The sequence below is a fragment of the Megalobrama amblycephala genome, linkage group LG17 (assembly GCF_018812025.1).
Source record: "Megalobrama amblycephala isolate DHTTF-2021 linkage group LG17, ASM1881202v1, whole genome shotgun sequence".
Classification (NCBI taxonomy): Eukaryota; Metazoa; Chordata; class Actinopteri; order Cypriniformes; family Xenocyprididae; genus Megalobrama; species Megalobrama amblycephala.
The window spans coordinates 31,879,803-31,890,671 of NC_063060.1; the positions used below are offsets into that span (position 1 = coordinate 31,879,803).

Here is a 10,869-nt window from a genome sequence, read left to right on the forward strand (position 1 = left end):
AAATGAGCTTCATATTTATTTTAATCATGCAAATTTTTGTTTATTATTTAAAAACAATTACATATATTTTATTTAATAATTATTCATATTTTTAATATTAATAAGTATTATTGTTAATTATATATTGTTAATAATAATTGTATAAGAGATTCAATTTTCTGCTTTTACACCACAGAAATTGTGAAAATGTGTAACTAAGATTATTTTCTGTGATAATCAACATAAATGCAATAAACTTAACTTGTATTGAACATGTAAACATTAACAATTCCTGACGTTGCAGTGAGTTTTAAAGAGTTTCAGCATATTAAGCTGTATTTCTAACAAACATTCTTTCTTTCTTTCAGTTATACAAGGGAGAGGACACAACCTTCCAGATCTCGGGCCTGCACAACAACACAGACTATCGCTTCCGCGTGTACGTGTGCCGCCGGTGTCAGGACAGCACGCAGGAGCTGTGCGGACCCCTCAGCCCATCCTCACTCTTCACACTGCGGCGTACGGAGCTCACCCTACCTGGAGATCTCAGCTCGGCCGAGACCCTGAAGCCCAGAGGCATGTTCGCCACGGACGAACGCTTCGCGGGTCTCTTAGTCGGGGCTTTCGCGGCCCTGTCTTTCCTCATCGCTTTTGTGGTGGAATACTTCTTCATGAAGTGAAGATAATAAAAGCAATGCAGATCCAGCAGCCAGCCATTTACGTTTCGAGTAACACACGAACACTTAAAGTATACATCCAATGCGACGTACTGTAGGCTGAGTATGTTATACAGGCTCTCTTCTTGTCTTTCATCCTCTCTTTCTCTCTCTCTCTGATGCCTTCCAGCCTGCCTGTGCATCACTGTGCCACTCTTTTACAGCGAGTGGATTTTGCTCTGAACTCTTGGGGAAGCAAAACCACATTATCAAGCCTTACAAAGAGTTGCGCGACGGCCTGTTTTTGCATGCTTCGTTTTTTTGTATCCCTTTAAGTGTACGTATATGTTGGGAGGAAAATGTATTGGTATTTTCTCCACGTTCATGGCCTTACTTTGTGTGCTTCACAGCATTTGTTTCTCAGCCATATACGAGTTGTTGGAATCATAGCTTTATCATAGTGTAATACCCACGATCACAGTCCACCCAATGCCGTTTTACTATACATAATCATGTAATGTTCGCATTTTGTTTGTACTACGTCACAGTACACATGACCACGATCCTTCTCAGAAACACAAAATACTGTTACCGTAGTAAGACTGTTGTAAAGCCCCCTGCGTTAAGCTGCCAAAGCAAGTTGCAATCCAAGTGTGGTTTAAGTGATGCTGCTATTGTGTGTTTATTTTTCCTACGAACGGAATCAGTTATCTAATATATATATATATATATATATATATATATATAGATAAAAATATAAATCTATAAGATTCTATAGAGCTATTGTAATATAAGTAACGATGAGTTTAAAGTAGATCTCTCTTTTGGAGCGTGTCAATTCACAATCTATGGTGCTTTATCTTTGGTCAGTAGTGGTGGCGGACGAGGGTAAGGGAAGTTTGACGTGCCACGCATTTGGTAACGATGCCCTCCGCCGAAGAAAACTGGCCATCTAGTCCCAAGGTGCAGTGACACAGGGCTACTTCTCGCCTTCCGGCCCCCTCGAATGACTTGGCTAGGCTAACGCCGCCCTCTCAGACTGATTTTGGGCTCTGTGTGGTGTCCGTAGGGACCAGCTGATGGCTGGAGTCACAACAGCCAGTCCATAGCTGTGAAACCGAAATAGCCTCTGCGAACGCCGTTCGTCCCCAGGACTTCGCCCGTTGCGTTTTCTCTGCGGCCCGTGTCAACGCGTTGAATGTTTCATCTTCTTTGAATCCGTGAAAGCCAGTTGGACATTTCTAAGGTGCTTTACCAAGGTTATTGTCAAAAGCAGCAGTGAATTCCTCCACCCGCTGCCGCTGATGTTCATGCCAAAACAGCCTGATGTGCTTGCAATGCATCTTTAGCCAAGTAAAAGGTACAAACCAGCAGTTCCCATCGATCCAAAGAGTTTCTCCCACATTACTCTTGCAGAACCGGTTAGGAGGTTTCTAAAAAGGAGAAATAAACTGACAGCCTGTATTGTACCTCAGGGACATGGACTTTTCAGAGGTGAAGAAGTAAATACTATGTTTCTGAGAGGGTGCTGCGAAACACTAAACGTTGCCGAGTAATTCTGATATTGCTGTCATTAGTAGCTTCGTTCCGTTGTATCTGCCTCTGCGGTTTTAAATGCATTTATTTGATCTGTTTTCTCACCTAAGCTGTGCCTTGCTCCAGTTGTTCGTAAGCAAATCGTTTACTAGCTCAGAATACCTTTGCCAAAGTTAATGGGAAAGTAAGGTATCATTCTTTAGGGTTATTTATACTATCTATTGCATACAGTACTTTAAATGGCAATTAAAGTGCAATCTTCATTTATTTATTTTTCAAGAAATTAAGAGATGTAGTTATGTACTTTTTTTTTTTTCCTCTCTTGTAGCATGTTTTTTTTTTTTTTCCAGTTATTTTTCTATGTATTGTAGATTAACGATAAAGGCCAGCATTCCTTTCATAATTCTGGTAATGTTTATGTCTTTCATTAATTGGGAACATATAGCATGTACCATGCTGAAACATTTATATATAACCAAATGTCTGTTCATCTCCTATTACAAAGTGCCGAACTCCAGTTAGTTGTCTTTTCATAGAGAACCGTAGCAAATGTTTAACCTTTTTTTTTTGTGCGTGTGTTTGTGTGCGTGTAATGGGACATACAAGTACATAGCTACATTTGGCATTGCTAAAGAGTGTTATACGCTTATGTTATCTTACTGTTTGCCAAAGCGGAAGCTTGTCCACTTTTATGTTGCTTTTTATTTTTATTTAAAGGGTTACTTGAGAAATCCTTTGTGACACTAGAACATAATTTCTTGAAAAGGAAAAACATAAGTTTAAGTTAAACTTCATCTGTGACTACACTTTTTAAGTAGTGAAAATTGTGCCATTTATTTTAATAATCCTTCTGAGGTGAAATCTTACATGCCGCTTCACGCCGAAAGGAAAGCGAAACAATCAAACTGTTTTCAGGCAAGTGACATTTCTAATTTCCTTTTATTTTCCGGACATTTCATAGCGCAATAGTGAATTTATTCCAGTATTTTTGCTAAGGAATTATATATATAGAGATATATAGATATATAGTATGACAACTAACAGAAATGAAGCACTTTTTAAAGTGAAACATTAATCTTTATTAAATTTATCTTGATAAAACTGTATTTCCTAGTCAATGTTGCTATTGCTTTCAAATCGAGAGTATCATGCAGTACGAAATATCTGTAAAACTGGTCCACACAGGCTTGATCACATTTAGTGGAAAGTCTGAAAATACATTGGGGTCCTTTTATTGTTAGTATTCCCCCCAAAATTATGTAAGTAGTATTTGGTCCTAACCGATGATCTCAATTTTTATGTTTGTTTGTTTTCTTATTGGTCCTTGTAAAATTTAAAAAAAGAACACACAACAGTTTTGTGGCCCAAGTATAGTTTTGTATTTTTATATTGTATTTTATTCCGTTTTATCTCTGTTTTATTTGTGCTCTGTTTTAAATATGAAAATGAATTTGAAAATGATGGTTTGGAGATCGATCAGCTCTCAGTCATCCCAGAGAAATGTATAGAACCGAAAGTGTATTCAACTATTTTCCAAAAAAAAAAGTGTATTTTTACCTCAGAGTTTAAAAAAAAAAAAGACAGAAAAAGGACAAATATACAAAACATTCCAGGCTTGTCATGATCTACAATTTTTAAAGTCATACATTTTTCTCGTATTGTAAATGTTAGACAATTTCATATGCATATATATATAAAAGAAACTGCCATATCAATGTTAATGTATAGATTTTTGCAAATACTACCCTATGTATGTAAGACTTATCTGTATCTGTAGCGTGTATGTAATATATTTATACCCAATAAATGTTTTAATTTTTTCTGACAGATTGTATTTTGTACTGGAGATGTTAATCTTTCATGATTGAAGTCACTCACTGGTTCTCGTCTAGCACAATATCTTCACTGGATCGGCTATTTTACATTTCTAACTTCAGATTATGTCCTTATTCTCAAAAACCCACCAAGTAGGAATTATTGAAAGGCTGTTCTGCAAATGTGCTGACGTGTCTGATGTAGAAAGATGTTGCTCATTGAAGCTGCTAGTCCAATTTCATCCACCACCAAAAGTACCTCATACAGTATGAACATGCTGAAGCAGTTAGTCATTCATAAAGAAGGGTTAAGCCGGTGGAAAGATTCATGTTGTAGAATGAAATGATGAATAGCTTCATAAAGAATAAAAATGAATAAATATTGAATAACTTAGACACCATCAGAATGCCTAAAAAGTAATGCACTTATTTTTCTCCATTTCCATTAATGATAGATGACTATTTTTTAGCTTCAAGTCTGTCTTAGAATGTTTGTGTTACATCATGTTGCTGTATTTTTGTGGTAATTGCTTGTTAGTTGACACATTTTTTTGATTCTCCATTTCATTTTTCAGTCTTGTTTATTGGCATGACCAGTAACACTTCATTTGTAGTTCAAAGCAGTTGCAGCTTACATATATAGACAGTTATGTATGTGCTCAGAGTTAAACTGATGTCAGTCTGTGACTATCTTACCAAGTGAAGACCAGTTTTGGGGAAAGTTACTTCTAAAAGTAATTATGTTAAAATATTACATTGCTCCCTTAAAAAAGTAACTAATTACTTGGTTACTTTTAATGGAACGTAATGTGTTACACTACTTTATCTAAAGTCAATTTTGCTTATTAGTATCAGGTATTAGGATCATTAAAGGTCAGCACCAAAGACGTTGGTTAATAAAGTGAGATTAAATACATAAAGTGTAATTTAACATTTATTATTCCAGGTTTGCATAATATTCTGAGTTTGCATTTCATTGTTTTGATTCATTTTGAGGAATTCTGAATTTATTTTTGTCCAAGTGAGATGATTAAACACATGCTCATTTAGTCTAGAGCTACAATAACCATCATGTTCACACACCTTACTCACAATTTCTCTCAACATGGGGACAGGAGAGCTGACAGTCAATAAATGTGTTACTTATTTGAAAAAGTAACCCAGATATTTTGTTGAAACGTAACTCGTGTTACTTGTAATGCCCCCAAAACTGGTGAAGACTTTTAGCCCCGGTTTCACAGACAAGGCTTAAGTCTAGTCCTTGACTAAAATGCATGTTTGAGCTGTTTTAACTGAAAGCAACTTGTACTGACATATTTTAAATATGTTAGTGCCATTGTTTTGTCTCAAGATACTCATCAGTAATGTTTTTTTTTTTTTTTTTTTATAGGGTACTTTATAAAAGCTATTTAAATGCTCTCATTAAAATAAGGTCTAATCCTCGTTTACGTTTAGTCTTATGCGCGTTCCAGGCAACCCGTAACCCGTGTTTTTCCAACCTTCTACCCGTGAAAGTACACTGGAACAGCAGTCAAAGCCGTGACTTCCCACCTGTGAACTCGTAGTAGACCGATGTACTCCCAGTTACGTGTTCTGGCGTCACATAGCCCGCGAAACAACAATGGCAGCCCCTATGGATGCGGTGTTTATGCAAGTGCACGGTAAAAATAAAAGGTATAACAGCTTCTCTTGCCTTATGCGCCGTTTTCCTCAAATAAGCAAGGAGTAAGTACCTTTGGCGATAGAAATAATTGTTAATGAGCATAAGCCCCGCACGGTCCGCCATGTTGGTTTGTTTACACTTTTACGCAGTTTGGCATGATTTTCCTGGAACGCTACAAAGTCGTGAGTCGTGATTAGAAGTCGTTACTTATGGGCTCAAAAACCTGCCTGGAACGCAGCCTTATGCTGAGTTGGACGTGGGAATATGCCAAATTAAATGTCCCACTTTATGGTGCGTTCAAGTCTTCCTGGGAAGTTCGTATGTACGAGGTGGGAAGTCGTGTGTACAACAGTAGGTGCGTTCAAGTCACTTTCGTCGGAGTAAGATGGCGGTGTGCCTTCTCTAAATTAATTACACAAAATAACACTTCTGCTTCTTGAAAATGTAGAGCAAAGAATGTGCATTAGTTGTATGTTGCTTTTTTATGTTTTTAATTAATTTATGAAGCCATTGTAAAATTTATTGTTACATATTACATTTTTATATTGTGATGCTATCGTATTTTTGCTTGGAATCAGCTTACTTCGTTGTAAATAGAAAAGTCTGACAATGTCACTGCTAAATACCTGCAAGTATTGTGGTATTTCGCTGTTTCTGACTGACACGCCCCCAACTCGTATAGATCGGAGCTTAAAGAAAATTACGAGCTTCCCACTGGTATTTACGACATTGTGGTGGCGTTCATGTCGGTTCTGCTCGTAAATACGATCTTTCCGACATGACTTGAACGCACCATTAGACCACATGATGACCATTGATTGACCATATGATGTCGCCATGACACTATGAGAGAATATCGTGTTTTTGTGTCAATTATTGCAAAATAGAATAAAATAACATAAAACATCGCTTTGAAAACAGCTCACGAAAGCAAAAAACTAACGTAAGATTGCATTAACTTACTATATAATATTAAAGTTTGTTTTTACGTTCATATTCATTGGAAGCAGGTCGCGCCGACATCTTGGAAATGACTTCAAATGACGTGTCTCGCTGGCGTCGGATTTATCCCGAGTTCACACACTTTGAGTGGCGTTCCAGACGTTATTTCCTAGAAGGAAGTGGGAAAAATCCCAAATCCGATCTGTCTGAACACAGCATAAGCCCTGTCTGTGAAACCGGCCCTTAGAGTTATGTTTGTGGAAATTAATTGCAATCACTAATTAAAATCTGACTTTTATAACGCCTGCAAAAGCCTTTCAATTGAAGTCAAGCGTTAAAAGCGGTTTGTCCAGGTATGATGCTCTTTTTCTTTTTAATTGACCTGCTGTAATTGGCACTTTGAAGAGTGTTTACACTCCCCCTCTCCATCAGGGCTGTGGTATTTTTATTTTTTATAAGTTTTATGGTGATGGTAGGCAGAAGTGGCATGTGTTAATGGTGGACAATCTCATATTGCAGCGTCACCTTCTGCCTCATGAGGAGATCATCTGACTGATTTATGAAACCATTCTCCTCTGTAATCCTCTTTCTCTCCCGTCTGGGAACTCTGACCTTGATGTGACATCAATAAAACACCAACAGTCAGACTTCACACATGGACACAAGACATAAAGCGACATTTCTAACGAGATATTATGAAGTCAATAAACCACTGATCCTGATGAAGAATAAGAGTGTCTAAAATTAACATTGCATCACTTTCCCTTATTATTTATTTAAAGCCCATTATAGTCAGCTGTGTCTATTTCTGGGGTTATGTAAATGACCAGAATTGTCTTTCTGTATCTATCTATCTATCTATCTGTCTGTCTGGCTGGCTGTCTGGCTATCTAGCTTTCATTGTTCTTACTATCAAAACCAACATTCACAAAAGAAAACCTCCAACACAGCTGATATCCAATTAAACATGGGTATATTTACATATTTTACAATGTACAAATATGCAATTTTATGTACTGTACATCATTATAGAACACAAGACACATGCAGTTTACACAACAGATAGTACTGGATGTAAGAGGGCCTGTTAACGTACAAATATACTGTCACAACGGTTATTGCAGTGGCTTTAAATGAAACTCTTCTCAACATCAGTACCAATAGTTCATACATTTAGCACATGAAACACTGAGAACAAAAATGCAAGCTTTTATGATCTTCGAGTACTTAAATGCACCAATGCAGTTTTGACTATTTGTTTTCAATGAACTTTTCTCAAAAGCTTTTGGATTCTGTGTATTGCTTAAGGTGTGGAGCAGAGCCTTATGAAAAGAAAGTGACAACACTTGCTAAAAGAGCATGACGTGCATTCAGGCACGAGGCAAATGAACGGCATCACCTCCGCAGTCCCTGTCATCAGGCGCATGAGGATACTGCTGTATCTACAGTGCTAATTTTGTCATCCAGATTTCATTTAGATTTAAGGCAACTGAAGTTATCTTTTTCTCTCCATTTTTATATCTCTATTTACAAGCATATTTTTATAAAACATCTAAGTATCTAATGGAATGTTGAGCTTGGATAGACAAATGGCTGTTAATGACATCTTTCTAAAATACTCCCTGATCTGTCTGAAAATTAACGAGACCTTCATATAAATCTTTTGTCTAATTAAGAGACTATCATCTTATAAAATGATGGCAGCAGTAGATGAGGTCTGAAATGGCTTGTTAATGGTAAAGAGAGTCTTTCACATGCAGTCACACGCTGGCAGTGGATTCCGTCCAGCACGGTGGACTCTCTCCTTTGGCCACTGATGTGCTTCTTCGTGGGTTATTACGCAGTCCGAAAAGTTTGCAAGCTGCCATCCTGTACTTCTTGGACATGATGTTGTACAGAATAGGGTTGATTGCTGCACTAAGGTAAAAGAGTACAAAGGAGATGAGATTACAGTACTGGCTGATGACAGACATGACAGGAGAGCCCATCTCTGTGGATTTGGAGATCAGGTAGCGTCCAACATGAAAGGGAAGCCAGCAGAGCACGAAGGCAAACACCACCACAGCTGTCGGGGAGAGAGAGGTAACGAAAGTAAATGAACACTGAAATAGCACCTTGTTCCTCACTTTGTTGCAAAAAAGCAAATATTGTTAAAAAAAAATCACAAACTTGAACATGTGTGTTAACAATAACAAAAGACTCACACTTTAACTGTTATTCTAAGCACTTTTCTCAGCACACAAAAGTTAGTAAATGTGTTTAATTTTATTTTGAAGTTTTTTTTGTTTATCTGTAGATTTTAGTGGACAATGTTTTGTCAAATTGTGTCAACCCTGTTATGATGAACATTTTAAATAAATAAAAAAATAACATCACCCTTTCACAACGCAAACTTTGCAATAATGAGTGTCTCCTCTTTTATCACTAAATCTTAATATTTACTTAAGTTTGTTCTTAAAGGACAATTTGGTAACACTATTTTACAGTATTCTTGTTACAAGTTACATGTAGTTATTATAGTAATTACTATAAATTGTGCATAATTACATGAACTAGCCCTAAACCACACCCTAATACTAACGCTATAGTAAGTACATGTTACTTATTATTACTTAGAACTTTAATGTATAATTAAATTGTAACATAGACACCTTAAAATAAAGTGTAACAGACCATTTTAATTGGTCAACACAGTTGCTTTTATTTTGTACAAAAAAAAAAAAAACCTAATGGGTAAACACACACATATATATATGAATCGATTGAATATGCATTAAACGTAAAGGTGTCATGACCTTTACGTTTAAAGACTAAATAAACGGAAAATTGATCCGACAGAAATTCTTAAAGATATTTATATCGAAAAGTTTTGCTTGAATAAAATCATTTAATTTAGGTGTTACCACATAAAGTACATTTTTAGGTTCCCTAACAAAACCATTTTAGTGTATGCAGGGTTGTACTGCTGTTTTGTGCCAAGCGCATCCCGTGCGTAATGGGTGCGCTTGTGCGTAAAGTGCGCAAACGATAAACACCTTAATCGCGTTTACCTGACACTGTGATGAAACCGGACACTTACCCAGCATTTTCACTGTCTGTCTATTGTTTTTATCACGACTCGTAGCGTTTTCTCCAATCGTCTCCCTCTTTCTCTTCCAGAGCTTTCGCCCGATGAGAGTATACAAAACAGTTAAGCAGAACACCGGCAAGAAGAAAAAGATGCTGGAGACCCAAACCATGATGGTTAGGAGCCCAGACCTAATGGCATATTCCGTCGCTTTGCATTCGTTAGTATCCCACGAGTTTGTCCCATTTTCATGCTCAACCCCGACGAGCACAAATACAGGTCCTGCACTAAAGAAGGATACTATCCAGAGGACCAAAATGACCCCTCGCACGCGACCCTTGGTCACGACTATCTTTGCCCTAAGAGGAAAACAAATAGCAAAGTATCTCTCCACACTGAGAGCAGTGATGTTCAGAATGGTCGCGTATGTGCAACACTCGCTCACAAACTGAAAGAGTTTACAAAGTATGTTGCCGAAATTCCAAGGTCGGTACTTCCAGATTCTGTACAAGTCCAGAGGCATGCAGAGAAAAATGAGTAAATCCGAAAAGGCCATGCTGGACAGGTACAGGTTTGTAGTGGTTCGCATGTCTTTGTATTTTGTCACAACCAAAATGGTCATCAGATTCCCCGTTACACCTACAAAGAAGAAGAGGACGCAGGTGACGGTGACCCCGGTTAGCACTGGAATGGGGAAAATGTTGACCGGGTGCTCGACGCCCCAGTATGTCGCGTTATCATCCCAACTGCAGTTGAAGGAACAGTTGGACCGGTTCGTCCAGGCAGGCATGCTGAGAGATCATGGAGCGTCTAGATTCTCCTCTGAGAGAGAGCTCGGGGAGGACAGTCTCCCCACCGACTCCCCATCGTGCTGCGCTCAGTGCTGCCCAACATTTATAATTTAACTTATACAACCTGTACTGCAGGGTGCGAATTATGGGGGTTTTGGAAGGTCTGACCTCACTAATTACGGCGTCAAGCCCCCTAAAAGAAGTCAAAATAAGTATAATAAATCTTCAAAACATGTTCTTTTACATATATGTTTCGGCAGCGTTTCCTAACAACGTTCAGAAAAAGTTACATTAGTGCGCTGAACAAAAGCTCGCGAACACAAGTCGCTTCAGCCTGTGGAAGTAACCATAGCAACAGTAAGCTGCTCGAGCGCTCTGTTCAGTTTGGCGCGTGAAAAATGCCATTGTTACTTTAATTTAG

The 10,869-nt window shown here is 37.9% G+C and overlaps 2 protein-coding genes across 5 annotated transcripts in view; one reads left to right on the forward strand and one right to left on the reverse strand.

The window, feature by feature from the left end:
• The window catches only part of fndc3ba (fibronectin type III domain containing 3Ba), a 157,162-nt gene extending 153,164 nt beyond the window's left edge, over window positions 1-3,998 (forward strand). For all 4 annotated transcript variants that reach the window (XM_048163038.1, XM_048163041.1, XM_048163039.1 and 1 more), the window contains one exon: window positions 348-3,998. In XM_048163038.1, the coding sequence (XP_048018995.1) occupies window positions 348-659 (312 nt within the window). In that variant the 3' untranslated portion in view covers window positions 660-3,998. The remainder of the gene's footprint in view (window positions 1-347) is intronic.
• A 2,468-nt stretch (window positions 3,999-6,466) lies between these two features.
• Window positions 6,467-10,869, reverse strand: ghsra (growth hormone secretagogue receptor a). The gene is made up of 2 exons (XM_048164828.1): window positions 9,670-10,869; window positions 6,467-8,655 (listed from the first exon to the last, which is right to left on the reverse strand). The coding sequence occupies exons 1-2, from the start codon at window positions 10,445-10,447 to the stop codon at window positions 8,351-8,353; spliced, it is 1,083 nt and encodes a 360-aa protein (XP_048020785.1). The 5' UTR covers window positions 10,448-10,869; the 3' UTR covers window positions 6,467-8,350.

What these genes read in the sequence shown, in the direction of transcription:
- ghsra (XM_048164828.1), bottom strand. Translation starts at nt 10,447, where the DNA reads ATGCCTGCCTGGACGAACCGGTCCAACTGTTCCTTCAACTGCAGTTGG. An exon ending in ACAGACAGTGAAAATGCTGG is followed by an intron (nt 8,656 to 9,669) that starts GTAAGTGTCCGG and finishes TCTCCCCGACAG; the next exon opens with CTGTGGTGGTGTTTGCCTTC.